The sequence below is a fragment of the Heteronotia binoei genome, chromosome 5 (genome assembly GCF_032191835.1).
Source record: "Heteronotia binoei isolate CCM8104 ecotype False Entrance Well chromosome 5, APGP_CSIRO_Hbin_v1, whole genome shotgun sequence".
Classification (NCBI taxonomy): Eukaryota; Metazoa; Chordata; class Lepidosauria; order Squamata; family Gekkonidae; genus Heteronotia; species Heteronotia binoei.
In genome coordinates this window covers 120802015-120822911 of record NC_083227.1, presented here as the reverse complement: position 1 = coordinate 120822911, position 20897 = coordinate 120802015, and the positions used below count along the sequence as shown (strand labels likewise).

General features: G+C 44.0%; 1 protein-coding gene across 1 annotated transcript in view; it reads left to right on the top strand.

Annotated features, from left to right (window-relative positions):
• GALNT10 (polypeptide N-acetylgalactosaminyltransferase 10) overlaps positions 1 to 7355 on the top strand; it is a 76545-nt gene extending 69190 nt beyond the window's left edge. Inside the window, exons 10-12 of the mRNA XM_060240277.1 lie at positions 141 to 257; positions 5316 to 5465; positions 6130 to 7355. Coding sequence (XP_060096260.1) covers positions 141 to 257; positions 5316 to 5465; positions 6130 to 6297 — 435 coding nt within the window. The 3' untranslated portion in view covers positions 6298 to 7355. The remainder of the gene's footprint in view (positions 1 to 140; positions 258 to 5315; positions 5466 to 6129) is intronic.
• The last annotated feature ends 13542 nt before the right edge of the window (positions 7356 to 20897 follow it).

The following is a 20897-nucleotide window of genomic DNA, read 5'->3' as shown; positions in this document are numbered from 1 at the left end:
TTTTTTAAAGGTTGTCATTCTTACAAACAGGTTACATCTTTGTATTAATATCAGTTTAAGAGAATATTTTAAGCATTTTTCATGGTTTCCAGTATGCACAAAAGATCCCTGCAGAACTAATAACTGACTTACTCTTGCAGATCCGTAATGAAGGGACCGGTCTCTGTACAGATACCAAACATGGAGCCGTGGGTTCACCACTTAGAATTGAAACTTGTGTGAAAGGCAGAGGAGAAGCCGCATGGAACAATGTACAGGTATGTGGGTTTTATTTTTTGTAGAATAAGCTAATTCTTGGATTGCTTAAATGGAGGATTGGATAACAGATTTTTAATTTTAATTTTTTTCCAAAGTAGAAACTACCAAAGTATTTCAATAGATTTCTAATAGGGCGTTGTAGTAGCAATAAAAGGATTTTTGTTTAGGGAGTGGAATGTAGCATAGCTTATGTCCTAGGTACCAAGTAAACATGCTGTTCATAAACAGGTTTGAAGTTCTTGGTAGGAATAAGTATAATAAGTATAGAACACCTCAGAGACCCACACTGAGGAGGCTTCACTTTGAAGGGAGTGTATAGCCCTCTTAGTCCCTCTAAGTCAGCCTCATACTGTGGATGCCCTCATGGAGGAGTGACTCTCTGTGCCACTTTCAGGGAGGACACATTAACAGTATACAGTACTCAAGCCATTCTTTTGGCACTAATGGACTTCCTTCCAAGTCTTTGAAGGTGTCATGTTGTCCTACTCAGGATAGGCAATGTGATCATGAAAGCCCATTAGATCAGATAGGGTGGGGGAGGGGAGGATGATGACACCGTCTTCACAGATATTCAAAGAATCCTCTGTGCTAAGTCTCAACTGACTTAAGCTGTATGAAGAACACATGTTAGGTGATCTATTATCAAGGCAAACTGGTTCAGTTGCCAGACAGTAGACAAAGTAGAATGGAATCTAAATACAAAAATCTTCTTCCTGGTTGTGAACAGACTGGGGGCTTTAGTCATGGATAGACCTTGTGTTACCAGGCAATGCAAAAGCTCATCCCCTGATCTAAGTGTAAAAAAGCAGATGATGATATCCTGATAGCTGGTGTCCAGGAGGTGTCATATATGCCCATTCATCAATAATGTTCATAAGAACATAAGTCTTGTCTCACACAGTGGCCAACCAGTTCCTCTGAAAGGCCAACAGCAAAGCACAGAGGCCAAGACCTTCCTTGATGCTGCCTCCTGGCACTGGGATTCAGAGATTTAGTGTCAGTCAGCATGGCTAGTAGCCACTGATAGGCCTATCCTCCAAGACAGTGAAAAAAAATGAGCAGAAGACATAGAAGTTATCACAACTCTTCACTGACTGAGTGAAGTTTTTAAATTTCACAGGAATAGATTGTGCCTAACCTGTGGTCCTTAGAGATCCCAGAACTGTGTGAAAGAACCCTAAATCTCAGTTCCAGACTGGTTCCAACTTGCTACCTGGCTCTCACTCAAGAAACTATGCTACCATTCTAAAATCATTATCATCCCCAGGGCATTTACACATCACAACCTTCAAGGACTTGAAGAGGGAGCATCTCCTTTCCCCCTCACCCCCTGTCGTCTTTTGCCCTTCCTTGAAGGTCCCCACAGCATTTCCCCTTTTCCTGCTTCCTTCTCTCCTTCCTACCCAACAACAAACCTACCTTCATCTGCTCCTCAGTCTTCAGTTTCCTCCCCCCTTCCTGGCAGCCTCTACCCCAGAAAACTATGGCTCACTTGTGTGGTGCCAGGCACTTGGCCAGGTACACTTGCATTGTAGGGAACCATCAAGGACTTGCATCACACTTCTCTCTGTATCCCCCTCCCCACACTATTTCCTCTTTCCCTCCTGCTGGCAACCCCATATCATCTCTCTTTCCCTGCCTCATTCTCTCCTTCTCAGCCATTCACCAACCTACCTTTAATCTGCCTCCATCTTCAATTATGTTTACTTCATCAATACCCCACTTTTTCACAGTGGTGTACCAAAGCATCTTAGATTGTTCTCCTCTCCTCCTTTTTATCCTCAAAACAACCCCATGAGGTAGATTTGACTGAAAGTATGTGACTAGTCCAGAATTACCCAAGGAGCTTCCACAAGATAGGGGTTAAAACCTGGATCTCTAACCACTATACTACACTGGCTTTCATAAGGTGGCAATTGTTGAACAATAACAAGTAGCCAAGCCTACTTGAGTCATGCAAGTTGGGTGGTATCAATTCATCCAGAGATTGTTGCCAGGCCTAGGGTTGCTAGCCTCCAAGTGGGACCTAGAGATCTTACAACTGAACTCCAGATGACAGAGATCTGACCTCCTGGAGAAAATAACTGCTTTGGATGCTGGATTCTGTGGTACTATATATGGCTGAGGCCTCTCCCCTCCCCAAAACCTATCTTCCTCAGACTCCACCACAAAATTTTCAGAAATTTCCAAACCTGGAGCTTGCAGCTCTCACCGGGCCCGGCCTCAAGGAATCTTCTTTCAAAGGCCAAAATAGGCTTGGAAGGGGTCCTGTGGCCTCCCACAGCTTTTTTATTTATTTCTTTATTTATGTTTCTTTATTTTGTAGATTTATATTCTGCCCTTTCCCATAACGGGCTCAGGGCAGACTACAGGCATAATAAAATCGTTAAAACCACTATTAAAATAATTAGTCAAAAACAAACGCATCAAGATAAAATACCACATAGATTAAAACATAGATCTCATAGATGTTGGCCCGAATCTAATAGTCAAGATGGCAAATTAATAGTTCATTGTAAGGGAGGACAATAGATGGTATAAGCAGTGAAATGAGGACACCCGCTTGCCTCAACCAAAAGCCTGGCAGAATAGCTCCATCTTACAGGCCCTAGGGAATGGTAGTAAGTCCGGTAGGAACCGAATCTCCATAGGGAGCTGATTCCACCAGATTGTGGCCAGGGCTGAAAAACCCTGGCCCTGGTTGAGGCAGGCTGGACGTCCTTTGGGCCAGGGATAGCCAAGAGATGTTGGTTGGTTGATCACAATAATCTCCAGGGCTCATATGGGGAGAGGCGGTCCCACAGCTATGTCAGTCCCAGGCCTCCTAAGGCTTTGAATGTCAGTACCTGTGTGTATACCACTCAAATGCTTGTATTTTGGATCTTGAAACCTGCATGAACAGGCAATGTGGAATGGATGTCTGTATCAGGGATGAGAATTGGCAAAGATTGAGCAGAACAGCCAGATGGATCCAAGCCAAAGCACATTGGAAGGTTTTATTATATGACTTAAAAATGATCACGAAGTTGCCTTGCCTTGACTACACCAGAGCTTTCACCAGAGATCAGGGCCCTGTGGGACCTATTAAAGGACCTGCAAAACAGAGCTCCTCCACCAGGCCTTTAGTTGAGGCAAGTGGGTATCCCCTTGCTATTCAGCCTCCCCCTAAGGCCCTGAAATGACTATTTCCATCTGCTGTTGTCTGTTGAGGCACTGATGACTATGCTGAATTTTTAGAGGGTTTTAATTTGTAAATTTTAAATGTTGTGATCTTACTTGTTATTAACATATGATGGAACCCACCCTGAGCCCATTTGCAGGAATGGTGGGATGGAAATCTAATTAAATAAATAAATATCACCACATTCAGTAATCACTTTTTATCACCTGCCACATGATTAATGCCTCAATAGATGCAGTAAAAAAAGATGAAGCTGACCAGTCAGCTATTTCTGCCCTCTTAGATGCATGAGGTGCCAGAAGTGGCAGCTTTATTGTAACATAGTGTGTGAAAATGTTTGTTTAAACATAGCAGAGAAAGGAAGATCTGGTAAACAGAGCATCTATTGAAAGTGCTGCCTCTTCATGGATAAGGAATCGGTTTGATAAAATGAAGGGTTTTTGCATATTAATTGGGATGACTGGAAACTGAAATTTAAACCAATTAACTTTGAAACACGGCCCCAAAATATTGGGGGTATTTCAGAGAGTTCCATTTGCAATTATATATTGGGTGGTTCGTTGAATTGACTGTAAATGTTGAAATTGCTTCATTTTTTTAGCCATAATTCTTTCATAAAGAGAGACCAGTTTCCTTTGTTTTTATTAATACTAACAGTGGCAATGTGAAGCAATTACTTCCATCCTTATTGTGCTGGATTGTCAAGCTCATTACTGAACCAGTGTGGTACAACTTTAATTGAAGAGATCTCCCTGCTGTCCTCCAAGTGATTGAATGTACGCTTATTGAGCTCTAACAGTCCCATATTACAGAACTGCTGGTGTTGCAGAGATTACAGTTACATTATAGCTTTACTGTCAGATTTTCATTCTCCTCCTGAACTATTTTGGCTAATGTTTTTAAAACGAATCCCTCCCATTGTTGCTGGCTGTCATTTCCATTGCCAGTAGGGTTTACTTGAAGAAAATGATGTCAGACTGAAAATTTGTATTTGAGCTTCTTTTTCTATTAAAGCTTTTTGCCCAAGAAAACAAGTTACTGCCTTGTAAGCTGTGTTCTTTACAAGTAGTCATTCAACAAATTTGCCAGGGCTGCTACTAGTGGTTCTTTTCTCTCATTTTTGGATCTCTGACTAATTATTCATCTTCTTTCTTTCCCATCTTCTACCACCCCAAGATAAAGAGCAGGGTTTTCAGGCCTTGTTTTGGTGTATAAACTGTTACTTATATGGATGGATGAAGATTGCACCAGCAAGCTCCACTTCATTCTGTAAAGTGGTCTCTTTTTTTTGGACTATATATCTAGATTTATAAGGATATGACTTGGTCCACACAACTGGTGAATCTGTTTTTCAGTGTTTCTGACTGAACAGAAATAAGCCTGTGCATGTATATGTTTACACATGCAAGATCATTAGAACATATTGAAGACACGCTTCGATCAGGTACAATGCTTGCTTGCTGCAATCCCAATCTCCTTGCCCATGTGTGTTCATTTTACCCTCTCAGAATACTGGATAGGGGTTAACATTGCATTCAGTTTTTACCTTAAATGCAAACTGGGTAATACTATGCAATTAGAATATAGTATTTAACAGAAATGTGATTCATTTATACCCTATCTTTCTCTTTAATGGAGATCCAGTAGACTCACATAAAGAGTATAATCTTGTTTTCAGTGCTTAAAAATCTAGCTATGCCTGTTTCTCCTACTTGTGTATGGGACAGAATTATTATACACTAGAGATATAATGTTAATTACCTATCCCAAGCTAAGGAAAGTAGTTATTGAGCCTGGAGGAGGAGGATAGATATAAAGAACTTTTGTGTTTTTGGTCTTCCAACACTTTTTCTGAGGATTTGTCTTGTCAAACTAGGTTTTCACATTCAGCTGGCGAGAAGACATTCGTCCAGGAGATCCCCAACACACAAAGAAATTCTGTTTTGATGCAATTTCCCACAATAGCCCAGTGACCCTCTATGACTGCCATGGAATGAAAGGGAATCAACTCTGGAAATACAGAAAAGTGAGTATTTGCACTCACATTTCTTAGAATATATCAAGCCATCATAATGACCTGTGAATGCTGGATACTATTATCCATATTGCAGTATTTTTGTGCAATAGCTACAGCTGAAAAGAATCCTATCATCACTTACTGCTAGCCATAGGAAAATATGGTATAGTAACATTTCTATCACTGACAGCAAAAGTTGTTTGCCTTAAGCATGCTGTGAAAAACTCTGGCATTCCTAATACACCAAAACATGCATCAGAGTTTGAGTGGGGTATAGCATGGTCATTTTTATGCCAGTCTTGCAAAGATTCAGTAGAGAGGAATAAAGTATGTAAGGCAAAAGCAAGTTGATTCATGTATTTCTTAAAATATGTTTCCTAGTGATATTATACAGTTGAGTTTGGATCTCTAGGAAACTGCAGTATTCATTAGTACACTTTTATATTTCAGTTGTAAAAGTTCATTCAAAGTGATATGTGGCAGCTTACAAAAGCAAAGCAATTATATACTAGGTATTATGGAACACTCTGCATGTGAGAAGTATGGATTAAATAATAATTGCTGCTAGGTGACAAGTAGTGAAGTAGCAGAGAACATTTCTCCTTAAAGCTATTTTCTGAATACCTAGGAGATCCTTCGGTCTAGTAAATTTAATTCTAATTGTTTTTTTCAGGACAAGACCCTTTACCACCCAGTAAGTGGCAGCTGCATGGACTGTAGTGAAAGTGACCGAAAAATATTCATGAACACATGCAATCCTTCATCTCCAACACAGCAGTGGATATTTGAACACACAAACTCAACAGTCTTGGAAAACTTTAACAAAAACCTTGATCTTTAAAGACTGTATATATGTGTATATTATATATATATATATATATCAGCTATAGTTTTTACAGGGGAACTGACAGATTTTTTTAAAAAAATAATTTAAAAAAATTAAGGTAAAAAGGAGAAACTCAGGAGAGGATGTGACTATTGAGCCAGTCTTTACTTTAATGATGCTGCACCTTTATGTTTTGGATTACTGAATCCCTTAAGCAAGAAGTCTAGGAATCTGAGGTACCATAATCACACAAGATCTTTAATTCAGAACCTATAGGAATGGATACATAGATTCACACTCGACTCTGCTTCAAGTTAGTATTGTTCAATTGGGAGATGTAAAGTTGTTGTATGACTTCTGCAGTACACAGTCTTAAAGCCAAGCTCAAGGTTCCAGACCACAGCCAAAGGTAAGTGTTATGACAATTGCATCTCTCCAGTACAAATGCTTAATGAAGGCAGCATTGGCACTGGGTCATCTCAGTTTCTTATCTAAATGTTGTGCAGCAGGCAGCAGCGGTGGAAGGTGTGTGATCACAGTTTTGTTTTTTTTTCTCTCTCTGACTACTAATGATCAAGACAGGTAATCTCAACGTGGAGTTCCTTGTCTCCTTGCATTGTACATGCTCCCGTCTAATGTTTTATCTTTACTCTTTCCCACCAGCCACTGAATACATTTGAAATTTATAACTCCTACCCTTGCAATGTGAATAACATACATAAAATTTAATATTTATGTTAATTTATGTAATTTGAATTTGTGTATTCCAAACTCAGAATGTGATAATGAATTAATCTTTACCAGTACAAGCAATATCTATCAAGAATTGATCAGGGTGGTTTTTTTTTTTTAAAAAGAAAGAAAAATATCAGTGAAATGTGCTTGGCAACTTGAACAAAGCATACAGAAGCCTACTGGGGGATGGGTGTTATCACTGTATACCATTTGTAGCCTGTCATTAATTCAGTTATTTCTAGGTGCCACGTCTATACCTATTAAAGAGAATTTTAGTTTAATGCTAATGAATACTTAACAAATAATATGACTTCTGGTCAAGCCAAAATATGAAAGAGGTTGAGGAAAAATGTGTCTCCTGTGCGATAACCCTGTAACCAAGTGACAGCAGTTTAGGCCTCTTATAAACAAATTGCTACAGGACTGCTGAAAGCCACCATGGGCCCCCAAGACAAAGATATCCTCCCATATGACCCTGATCATGTGTCTAACTTTGTAATTTTATATTTGTACACACATACATATGTGTAGTAATATAGGGCATATCTGATGAAGTTGCTGTCATTCACAAAAACTTTATCACAATAGTTAGTAAGTAAATCAGTTAGTTTACCTTTGTACCTTTACCTAGCACAAAAGCAGAGGCAAATTGATTATGTGGTGTGTAATGAGCCCTGACGAGGGGGAGCTGGAAGGGTTAACAGACCAGGAAGAGTTGCCTACCAGCTCCTCAGCCAAATGTCCAGCAGCTGACCCATCAATCACTCTCCCCACATTCCAGGCACCAGCCCCGGCTATTGACAATCAATCTCCTCCAAACTCTCCCCCTCCCATCTCAAGAGTGCAGAGCCAGCTCCGAAAGGCACTTTCTGAGTGAAGGCATGAGGCACGCCGGTGCTTCAGATCTCTCAGCCCTGAGTTCTAGAAGAGTCATGGCCACCCAGGGAGCAGGCTGATTGAATCTCCCATATAACTCACATTCAAGACTTGGCAACCTCTTGGAAGCAACAAGTCGATCCTCTGGCTTGCATCCACGCTCCTTCCTGATTCCAGATCCTGACCTGCTTGAATTCCTTGGCACCCTGACCTTTGGCTTTTGGACACTGACTTCTGATTCTGGTTTGCGATTTTGCTTTGGTGACTTGGCTTCTGCTTGACTTCCTGGACTTTGACCTTGGACTGGCTTTAGAACCGCCTGCCTGCACCCTGAGAACGTGACAGATTGCTTCCACTCACACACTCACTCCACAAGATGGATGAGGAGACAAGCGGAGGCTCTGGGCAGCTAGCAGCCTTGCTCACCCAGGTACACCACCTCACCCAAAAGGTGTCTCACCTGCAACAGCAGCAAGCCACCACTGTCCCGCCCACATTCCCAGTGCTTCCCCCAGAGAAGTTAGCCCCATCACCTCTGCTGACTAATTACCAGGGCTTCCTAGATCACATGTCCATAGCTTTTGCTAACCCCCAGCAAGCCAGTTGGAAGATCCAGACCCTGAAACAGGGTAGAGACTCTTTTTCCCAGTACTCCACCGAGTTCAAGTTCCTGGCCCAAGACCTGGCATAGAACAAGGCTGCCCTCATGGACCAGTATACGGAGGGGCTGGCTGACAAAGCCCTTGATGAGCTGGCATGAGTAGACAGACCAGCCACACTGCAAGGCTTAATTATGCTGTGTCTCTGCATCAATGGCCGCCTGGAAAGCCACCACCAAACGCGAAGCAGCGCCCGTCCCTCATAGCTGCCCTGCCGGTCAACGATGGTGACAACCCCAATGCACACCAGTCCCAGGACTGATGACCCCAAGCCCATGCAACTTGGGTCTGCACGGCCGCAGCTCACCCCCGAGGAAAGTGCACCGCACCTCTCACAGAATCTCTGCCTGTGCTGTGGAGGGACGGGGCACTTCTCCTCCAGCTGCCCTGCCAAGGGCACCCAGCCCAGTATCACGCCACCGCCTCCAGCAAAAGACCAGCCCCAAGTCTTAGTGGACCCCCTGACTTGAGGCACCTAGCCGGCCAGGGCTTGTTCCTCATACTGGTCACACTCGGCTTGCCGGACAGGTACTGGCTGTTTGTCTACGCCATCGTCGACTCCTGGACCGCCCGCTGTTGCATCGATGTGGCCTTTGTGAAACAACACCAGATCTCGGTGCAGGACAAAGAAACCCCAACCCTGGTCAAAGCCATCGACGGGCACCTTCTCCGGTCCAGTGACCCAGGAGACCCGCCCAGTCACGCTCCAAAACCATCACGAGCAAGTGCAATTCAATATTGCTCGCTAGCCCAACTTTCCTTTCATTCTGGGACTCTCCTGGCTCATGAAACACAACCCCTTCGTGGACTGGACATAGGGGGAGCTGAACTTCAAGGACCCTTGCCCTCATCAGGCCCGGCCAGCCACCCTGGCTGCTGGTTCCCTACTTCCCCCGGCCTGCACGGACTTTGCCGACGTATTCAAGGAAAAGGGGGCTGAACAGCTTCCCCTGCACCGACTTTGACTGTGCCATCGATTTGGTGCTAGGGGCACCCCTGCCCATGGGGCAGCTCTACCCCATATCCAAACCAGAACTAGCAGCCCTGCAGGACTTTTTCACCAAAAATCTGAAGCGGGGTTTCATCCGGCCATCCACGTCCCCGCTGTCTGCCCCTGTTCTCTTTGTCAAAAAAGGGCGGTGAGCTCCGTTCCTGCAATGACTACTGAGCCCTGGACAAAATCACCATCCGGGACCGCTACCCATTGCCACTGATCCTGGAACTACTGGATCGCCTCAAGGGAGCCCGGGTCTATATCAAGCTGGACCTCCGGGGTGCATGCAACTTGGTGCGGATCCATGCAGGAGACGAGTGGAAGACTGCTTTCGGGACCCGCTATGGCCAGTATGAGTACCTCGTGATGCCTTTCGACCTGACCAACACCCCCGCTGTCTTCCAAAGGCTGATGAATGACATCTTCTGCAACCTGCTCAACCGCTTTGTAACTATTTATTTAGATGACATTTTAATCTACTCCCAAAGCCCCACCCAGCACACAGGGCATGTCCACCAGGTCCTGCAACGCCTACAAAACCATGGTCTCTATGCAAAGCTGGAGAAGTGTGCCTTCGGCCTGAAGGCGGTCGAGTTCCTTGGCCACATTGTCTCACCCCATGGGACTCGGATGGACCTAAACAAAGGCGGGATGGTCCTGACCTGGCAGACGCTGTGGAACCACAAGGATGTACAGCGGTTCCTTGACTTTTCCAATTATTATTGCCAGTTCATCCCTGCCTATGCTGACATAACTACGCCTCTGACCTGGCTCCTCTGGCCCAAAGAGCCATTTCACTGGACTCCAGAGGCAGATCATGCCTTCACAACCCTGAAAACCTGCTTCACCACCAAGCTGCTCCTGCGTTACCCAGACCCGCAGCTGCCATTCACAGTGAAGACCGATGCCTCCAGTGGGGCCCTAGGCACAGTGCTGTCCCAGCATGAGGACCCCTCCCAGCCACTGCAACCCTGCGCGTACTAACGTCAGCTGATGCCCGCAGAGCGCAACTACAGCATCTGGGAGCAGGAACTCCTGGCCATCAAGACCACCTTTGAGGTTTGGAGGCATCACCTCAAAGGGGCCCGCCACCCTGTCCAGGTTCTGACTGATCACTGGAACCTGGAACAACTACAGACTGCCCAACGCCTCACTCAGTGTCAGATCCAGTGGTCCCTCTTCACAGTTTGACTTTCGGATCACCTACATCCCACCAAACCAGAACTGGAAAGCAGATGCCCTCTCCCGAAAACCGGAATAGGCTGCACCTCTGACTGAAGAGACCCCAGCTGGGCTCATCCTTGCACCCTCGGTCTTCACTGCCACCTCAACTTGCCCGACCTTGGCTGCGGACATCCAGGCCAGCCAGGCCCAAGACCCCTGGGTCCAGCAACGCCGCCAGAAAGTGCAAAACGGCTCGGCCAGCGACCTCGCTACCCGCCAAGGTCTCCTATTGCACTGTGGGCACATATACATGCCTCCGGGGCGACATGTTCCACTTGACCCACAACTTCCTCTTCGTGGGGCACTTCAGCCAACACAAGACCTTGCATCTGCTCACACGGGAGTTCTGGTGGCCTCGCGTCTGCGCCGATGTGGTCTGCTATGTCAGTTCCTGTGAGGTCTGCCATCAGGCCAAGGATGTACCAGCCAAGCCCCTAGGGCTTCTGCATCCCCTACCCACGCCTACAGGACCCTGGGACACTGTCTCCCTGGACTTTATCACCAAGCTCCCCCGGTCCAACAAGCACACTTGCATACTGGTGATGGTGAACCTCTACATCAAAAATGGCTCACTTTGTTCCATGCCCCAGGCTGCCCACAGCTCCTGAAACAGTCCAGCTCTACCTCAGGCACGTCTTTCGCCTCCACGGGCTCCCGGCACACTTGATCTCAAACCATGGCCCCCAGTTCACCTCCCGTTTCTGGCAAGCCTGCACTCCAGCTTAGGCACCCAGGTGCATTTGTCCTCAGCGTGCCATCCCCAAATGGATGGGCAGATAGAACGCACCAATGCCACACTGGAACAATACCTGCATTGCTACACCTGCTACCAGCAGGATGACTGAGCCACCTTGCTACCCCTGGCCAAGTTTGCATACAACAACGCCGTGCACTCGTCCATGCAACAGACCCCATTTGCAGCCACCTATGGGTACCACCCTCACTCCTTCCCAGTAGTCCTGCCCTCCATAGCAGTCCCTGCTGCCAACACTCACTTGCAGGAACTCCGGTCCTTCCAGGACTTGCTTCGAGAGCAACTCCAACAGGCCAAAGAAGCCTACAAGATAGCCGTCAACCGAAAACGACAGGTGAGGCCACCACTGAAGCCCGAGGACCATGTCTGGCTCCCCACCTGCTACCTGCATCATCCTGGCCGGTCTCACAAGCTGGATCCTTGCTTCGCAGGGCCTTACTTGATCATGGACCAAATCAACCTTGTTGCTTTCCGGCTACAGCTTACGGCCACCCTCCACATCCACTCAGTCTTCTACCGGTCCCTCCTTGTTCCTGCTATACCACTGGATCCCATCCAACTGCCTCCTCCAGCCGTCCTGGTCAATGACGAGGAAGAATACGAGTTCCACCAGCTCCTGGACTTCCGAATCCACTGCAGGGACCTCCAGTACCTTGTGGACTGGGAAGGTTATGGCCCCGAGGACCATTCATGGGAACCCGCAGACAACCTACATGCCCTCAACCTTGTGCAGCAGTTCCACATGGCCTACCCTGACCGGCCTGGCTCATCTGTGGGGGGGGGGGGGGGTTCCTGCAGGGTGGATGGTGTCATGAGCTGGAAGGGTTAACAGACCAGGAAGAATTTACCAGCTCCTCAGCCGAATGTCCAGCAGCTGGCCCATCAATCACTCTCCCCACATTCCAGGCACCAGCATCAGCTGTTGACAATCAATCTCCTCCAAACTCTCCCCCTCCCATCTCAAGATTGTGGAGCCGGCTCCAAAAAGCACTTTCAGAGCGAAGGCATGAGGCACACCGGTGCTTCAGATCTCTCAGCCCTGAGTTCTAGAAGTCATGGCCACCCAGGGAGTAGGCTGATTAAGGCTCCCATATAACTCACACCCAGGACTTGGCAACCTCGTGGAAGCAACAAGTTGATCCTCTGACTTGCATCCACGCTCCTTCCTGATTCCACATCCTGACCTGCTTGAATTCCTTGGCACCCTGACCCTTTGGCCTTTGGACACTGACTTCTGATTCAGGTTTGTGATTTTGCTTTGGTGACTTGGCTTCTGCTTGACTTCCTGGACTTTGACCTTGGACTGGCTTTGGACTCCCGCCTGCCTGCGCCCTGAGAATGTGACATGGTGATGCTGAATGAGAAGTACTGGGATCATTGGGTATACTGGCTGGCTTGCTGGCTTCTGGTGTCAGGTTACAGCATTTCTAATTTTCAAAGATAACCAGACCAAAGGAGGTGTCCAGTGTGGTTCAGATGTCAGATATCAGCAGTTCAAGGTTTCAGGTGATCTCAGAGGGCTGGGAGTAGACAACTGACTTTCACCTACTGAATTAGAGCAGGAGGGTGAAGGTGATTCTGAACCAGCTCTTGACTGCAAGTCTGGGCATGCCCACACCTCATTTTCCTGTTGGTTGGCTTCTGTTGTCTCTGGGCTGGCTACACAGGGCCCCTCCTCCTCTAAGGAGTCCTCACTGTCACTGAGCCCTGGCTGGTCCATGAGATTGATTTAGCTGACATTTTCTTAAAAGATTGTGTTATTTGTCATATAACATGAAGCTTAATGCCTACAGTAGCAAAGTGTTATTTACAAAGGAGTATTAGATGTCCCACCATTACAACAGCAACCTGCTGCCTGAATAGTGTTTAAAATTAAATTAAATCTAATGGGGAGGAGGCGTTCTAATTTTTGTAACACATATGTAACCACTAGTACAGATTAACATTACCATGCATGTAAAAGCAGGAGAGGGGAATATCCTTTTACTAGTTTTATAGATCATGGGAAAATATCAACTCCCCCTGACTGCTTTTGTTCATAATATTACCAAGGGTTTGCTTCTACACTACTATTAAGTACATTCTGAGTTACCCACTAGTGATGAGAATAAACTGAGACCAGCACTGACAAATAAAGGGATGGGGATTAGAAGGGGGAAGAGAGAAATTAAGCTATATCATCAAAGAAAGAGCAAAATGAAGGAAAGAGAAAAGTGTGGAAAAGAGGAAGAGAAAATATGAAAAGAGGAAAGATTCTTTTATTTTCTGCAGCATGCTAACAAGGCCACAAGATCTGGCTGAGAGGAAAAACCCATGTAGCTGGGTGGAAGGAAAGTAAAAGGAAAACAGACTGCTGGAAACAACAACCTTGTTAAGGAGACTTATCAGTTGAGAGCTGTTCTGGCTGGTCTTGCCTTGCTCCCTAGTGCTGGCTTGGTTGATAGATTTAGTGGGATCTGATAAGCAAGGTTTTCCTCAGCCTCATAATAAATATTACAATAATGTCTAGCCAGCAGAATCAGACCAACTCCTATTCACTGTGCTTTGCCTTCCCTGCACCCCTAGTGGCTGCAGCGCAGAACTGCATTAAAAGTAAAGTAAATAAGATGTGTTCTGAATACACCATGACATTGGGGACCTCCTGTTGACATGGACCTAGAAACTGCCCCCCCCCCCAATTCTACCCTCTTAGGGGTGTCAAACTTGAAGCCCGGGGGGGGGGCAAATCAGGCCTCTGAGCAACTGGCTGTCATCTGCTTCCTTCTGCATAACAGCTTGCTTTACCAGGCTTGCTCAATCGCACAAGAGCTACAGAGCAAAACCTCTATTTACTCCATTGGCTAAGGCTGCTCCTTTGGGGAGGAAGTGGGGGAGGGATAGCTTGCTTTCCCAGGCTCTCTCAATTGCACAGCAGAGCTACTGAGCCAAGTCTCCTGCAAATGCTTATTTGAATGTCACCTATAACACTCAGCAGTAGCATGCAACATGACTTGTTCAGTATAGTTTTAAATTAGACAAATCAGCTGTCTTAAGAGTAATTACCAATTTAGTTCATCAGCACTTAAGAACCAATCACACAAATAAAACTAAGGCTAAAATTCTAAAGATCATTAACTGAAAGGATTCCAAGTGACATCATTATGACTTTCATTCAGATAGTCATATTTAATGTTGTAGTGTAACTCTATTTTAATGAGGCTATATGTGTTGCTCCTATCAGTGTAATTCCTTTTTCTCTTGAAATATTACGCTTCCACTTCTAAGGCTGTATGTTTACCATTTGTGGAATTTTTCAGATTACCATTTGGGGTATTTTTCAGATTACCCACATTGGCTTGGTGCTACTTGACACTGAAAAGTAGTTTAATATCTTCCAGAAATTAGGTCTTCTGTTTCTAACCCACTTCTTTGAAATTGTCAGATTTTTTTGTTCACTTTGCCAGATCAGTATTCTAATATACAACGTCTTCGGTTTTGTGTTATATGCAGTTATATCCTGTGTTTTTACTGAGTTGGACAAACATCTTATCGGTAGAAACTACTTTGAGACCTCATATCAGTTTTATATAAATTCTTTACTGTGAATATGGCTTTTTAAAATCATTTTTTTTTCACTCCTGATGGTTGTTCCTTCTGTCAACATTTTTAGGATAAACGATCAATCATCCTTGTTGAATTCCCAACTTCAGTAAGATTTCTGTGTCCATTATACCTTCTCTTAATACTAAACCTGCATTTTGAATCAAAAATTCAGTTTAAATCTATAGATAGCAGTGAAAAAATTCCTGTGGCTATTTTTTCATGTGTATTATTTTAATAATTTTCCAATTGCTAAGAAACTGAGGGATGCTTTTCTTCTCTTAACAGGTGTTTTGCATTTTCTAGTTTTATTACTTCACTAGCCTTTCACTGTCTATCAAATAAGTTGTAATGCTATATTCAAAAGCTCAGTGCATACTAAAATTATTTCTTGTTCTTTTCAATAGAGGGAAATGCTCCATGCATGTACAGAGTTTTCCAACTGGATATGCAGCATGTTCTCCTGCCATAGGAAGGAAATTACAAAGCTATTGATAGTTCTAGCACTCTTGATTGTTTTATGTCAATTGCAGTCCTAACAAAATTAGAATTTTTTACTTCCTTGTTTCATACATTTGCTAAGTGTTGAAGGGTGCATAAAGCTTTGGGCACTTCAGCAGTCTGTATGTGTTCATTTAATATCGCATCTAGGATCTGAAGAATCTATAAACATCAAAAGGGCAGTTAGCTCATATTATGTATTCCCTATTTAGGAAGGGAATCACAGATTCTTCTGGCTGGTTGCCAGCTTATATTGTGGTTTTCAAGGGATGATTCCAACTGTGTTTTCATTTACAGAAGAATATCTCTGGAGGGTTAATCATGAAAATGAAACACGTGAAATCTATTACTATTTTGTGGGAAAAGCCATGAACAGGAATCTAGTATTCTTCACATCTTTCGTGTAAAGAATTGGAATAGAATGTGAGCTTGATCCTCTGTTTGAATTATTTAATCTATTTTTTATTTATACCCCACCCTATCCCACAAGTGGGCTCATTATGATCATACAGAGGATATTCTAAAGTATGTGGGTTATTGAAACAGAAAAATTGCATTGTACTTTCCAACACCTTGTCAATATAGCCTTATTTTCTGGCAAGTTGGAATGGGCTGCTATACTGTGCTTTTACTGTCCTATTTTTAAGATCTCTGCCTTCCCTTTCTCATATCAGGATCTAAGTGCATGTCTGTAAAACATGTGGCTCTTTCCTTTTCAGGTGAAGTCACAAACATAGGGGGTTTTTTACCTTCTTCAGATTTCTGTGTAATTATTTAGCAGGAGCAGATTTTCATTTACATGAAGTAAAGGATAGATTTAGTTGAGAGGGGTTTGGAGATTCTTCTTTCTTTTTAGTTTCCTGGGTAGGTTTTTGCGCATTCCCAGAACCAGCGGTGGCCTTTCTGGCACTCCAGGCCGAAATCTGCCCCCTGCCCCTTTTTTTCTTTTCTATGTATGCACGGACCAATGACGTCACCAGAAGTGACGCCATCAGGTTGCGCGTAGTGCGTGGCTCCTCCATTCTCAGCTCTTTCCCGCTCTTTCCCACCAGCTCTGAGAGCGTTCGCTGCCACACCGCCTCCCCTGACTTTGCCGATGCAGGGGTGCGTGACAGCAGTGAAGTCAGGGTGCAGGGAGCTTCGGCGAGGTGGGGGGGCGAGGAGCAGAAGGGCCAAGGTGCAGCTCATCACACCAGGAGGGTGGGAGGCAGAAGCGGAAGGGCCGAGGCGCTCATGCCGGGAGGGAGGTGGGAGCAGAAGGACCAAGGTGATTGCACCAGGTGGGGGGAGGTGGGATTGGAGGGGCCAAAGGGTGCAGCTGATCATGCCGCGAGGGATGGGAGACACCCCTGTGAGAGCCGGTGCCCTAGGCTGTTGCCTAGTTCACCAACTCCCACACGCCAGCATTCCCATCTAAGTTATTCAAGATATTCCCTTGAGCCACTTCCAAGATAGAGTAAGCCCACTGAATGGACCTGAGTAGGATTCTCAGTAAACCTGCTTTGCATTGCGTTCTAAATTGCCCAGTTTCTCCAGAAATCCTTCTTGCTATCACATATTATTCTTCCTCCTTCAAGTCCTCAGCTAAGAATCTGCTGAAGTTAAGAAGTGGGTCAAAAATATTTCTCAGTCCAATTGTATCTTCTGTACAGAATCAAGAGTCAAAGTAACTCATTATATTGATCACAGCAAATATCCAACTACTAGAAATCCCTTTAAAGGTGCAAGTCGTAAACGATACCTAAATAGTATATAAATGCAGTAAAGCCCAGAACAAATATAGTTTTCCTTCAACTTCTAGAAGTTTTTTCCATCATACTGGTAATGAATAATGCTCAGCATTTATTCGGTGTGTGTTAGTTAAAGTGTGTACTACTCACTCAATTTCTAATCTTCGCAAGAATCCACTGTCTCTGTATCCAGTTCCAGGTTACAGTTCCCTCTTCCTATCAGCTACTGCCAGTTAGGCCTTCAGCCTTCAATTCTGCTGAGGTCAAGAACTCAATTAAAATTATGTTTTATTCAATAATTGTGTTTTTCATGGCCATTAGCCATTTTGTAGACAAGAGTTTTGTTGTCATTGTTGAAACTGCAGGCGGCAGGGGATAAAATAAACTCTGTAAAATGGATCAGTATTAAGCAATGACACCAGCTTACCTAACTCCTGAGTGCCATATGACATTATAGGCACACATTTTTTTATTGCTGCTGCAGCTAATAGCAGTGATTCATGAAAGAAAATAATTCAGGAAGAAAATAATTTAACTCCTTCCTTTCCCTAGCACCATGGTCCCAGACTGAATTGCAAACAACCACAATAGCTTTTTTAATGTTAAAAAAATAAGAATATTAATTATGGTTCTTCCATGTTGCCTGCAGGTCCTGAAACAAGATTTTAACTTGGAGCTCTCAGCAACTACCCTACAGAAGTTCTCATTACATAACAGACATATTGGAACTCATGAATATGAGAAATTAAGAAAGGAGTGAAACATTAATCTTAGGAGTTTCTCAGCAGCTGTTTTAAATATTTGTTTTTTTACAGAGCTTTTAAAAACATTTCCCACTGATTTGGCTGAGCAGCATTCCTCGATCTCTTTGCATTATGATACATGCAATGCTTTGAGGGCCTGACTTTAGTGGAAAGAGTTGTCAGAGAGCCACCTGCTGGTTGAGAAATGAATCTGCATTTAAACCCATCCGTAATTACTCGTTTTATTGATGAGCATAATGTGTAAAATGGTCGTGTGGATAAATGCTAGAAATGAATTTAACTGGAAATAAAATTCTTATGTCCTTTTTTTTAGGATCGACTTTCTTGCTAACGTCTGCTGCTGCTTTGGTGGAAAGAAATATACAATGTTGATTTACACAACTGTTTCTCACAATGTGTCCAGATTTGCCAGGCCCAATTTGGTTTTTGGCATGGTTGGTTGATGTGTGAAATGCACCCTAGTAATATAATTCCATAGGGCAAGCAGTTTGTATGAAGTGGCTCTTGGCTAAGCCAGTTTGGCTCCTCACATTTCCAGGGGTGTGATTGAAGTATATGAACTGAAATATGTAGCTATCAGTAGTAAATCCTAACAAGCCAGCTCAGTAGTTTAGCTGGAGATTTCCCTGTTTAGAATCTCATGCTCTCTGTGGTATAATGAAGGAATAATCAGTATTAAAATCAAATTAAACAGCATCATTAAAATAAAGAAGTGCCTTTTGAAATGCAAATGTACAGCAAATTCCTAAACTTGAACAATTTCCTAGTGCCTTGCTGGATAAGAATGGAGTGAGAGGGTACAGTGAAGGGTGGAATTAATGTGGTTTGGGGTTGTGTGGGAGGAAATGTTTCTGTTTAAATGTTCCATTTTAAATTTGGGTTAGAAAACAGGAAATATTTGTGGGTTTTCATATTTCACTTTCATCATTCAGTATGGAGAAAGGAAATAACAAGCAAGAAACACACACAAATAGAGTTAATCCTGGCAGAATTCTTCCAGAGTGACTGCTGATCCAAGATGGTGGCATAGAAGCATACACAGGCATTCCCATTGGTGTTCTGCACTTGTATGTCTTCAGAGTTAAATGGATAAACAGCTGACAATAGCTTCCATGGAATTTGAGTCATTAGATAAATTTCCAATACCTAGTCAACTGCTTGGCAGGAGCAGTGAGAAAGTTCCATTCTCATAGGTCTTTGACTACTTTTCACAATTGTGTTATTTCATTTAAATGATTATAGGGCAGCTTCAGAATCTGAAACCCTCTAAAACCAATAGGTGTGAAGTAGTGTTTGGCAGTTTCAGCACAATGGAGTGCTACCGTAGGCCAAGAGGTGTAATGGTAGATGCATCATCATCATAACAGGCCACAAACACATATTTTCACCATAAATGTAATTTTTTTTTACCAAATTAAGCTTCTTATTTTTACTTCTAGCTTTGCTACCAAATTGTGATACAACAGAATTACAGATGAAAATAGCAAACTGTTCATAGTAAATTGCTTTATGTCTTACTCAGTGTGAGTTGATTCGTACATTACAAAGTCTTCATGTTCCCCATGTATCTGCCCCAGGTCCTATCTCAGGTACTTGGAGACCCAATTTTGATCAAGACCAGAGGGAGAAGGGACTTTTCCCTACCTGAAATGTCCCCAGGGAGCTACTGTTTGCCCTAATGGCAGGAACTTGCAAATAACCTATCTGTATGTTTCAGTTTTCCTAGAGGAGCAAATGGAAGGGCCCAAAAGGCTATTTCAGGTTAAGAAAATGTTACAGAGCTTAAGCCTCTTCTGTCTTTGGTCCATATCCCAGAGCCTTCTTGATGGAAAATTAACACCATGATGACAGACCTGGAGGTGGGCGCTTTGTATGGTTGGGGTTCATCACCATTCTCCAGTGTAGATTTTTTTCTCTCTTAAAATTGAACCCACTTTATTCATGATTGGGGCAGACCCACATTTACAGATAGCCCCTGTCACAGACATATTTAGCATGGCTTTTTTAAAAATGCTGAGAATTGCTAACCATTTTGTTTGTCAGCATACAAATCATGAATAGAACAAGATGGCCATTTAGATCAAATTTTGTCTATTTGGAGGCTCACTGGTAATGGGTTGTTGAAACCACATTCTATTCTGAGCCATCTGAATGCTTCTGTTCTTAAAAGGTTCCAGATTATAACAGACTAAACAGTTTTAATTTGCATAGTCTAGAGCAGGGGTGTAAAACTCATTTGTTATGAGGGCCAAATCTGACATGAGACTTTGTTGGGCCAGGCCATGTGTGTCATAAAATGTAATTAATGCCAGGTAGCAGAGATATAAACTTTATAAAGGGCACAGACAAACACAATAAAAGATTTTAAAAAATAAAACGTGATTAAAACATTAGCACTTGTTGGTCTTAAAGGTGCTCTCTTTGTATCTCTCCCATGAGATCCAGGGAACTGGGCAAAGGAAGCTCTGGCTCATTCCTTCTTTCCCCAGGGGACCAGGAAGGGGAGGAGCCTCAGCCAATAAAAGGAAGAGAGGCTTGGCTCAGTAGCTCTGTTGTGCAATTGAGAGAGCCTGGCAAAGCAAGCTCTCCCTCCCCATCTTCCTTCCCAAGGGAGGAGCCTCAGAAAATGGAGAAAATAGAGGCTTTACTCTGTAGCTCCTGTGCAGTTGAGCAAGCCTGGCAAACCAAGCTGTGATGCCGAAGGAAGCAAGAGAGAGGAAGCAAAAAACAGCCAATTGCTCGGGGGGGGGGGGGGGGTGATTCGGCCCCCGGGCCACATGTTTGACACCCCTGGTCTAG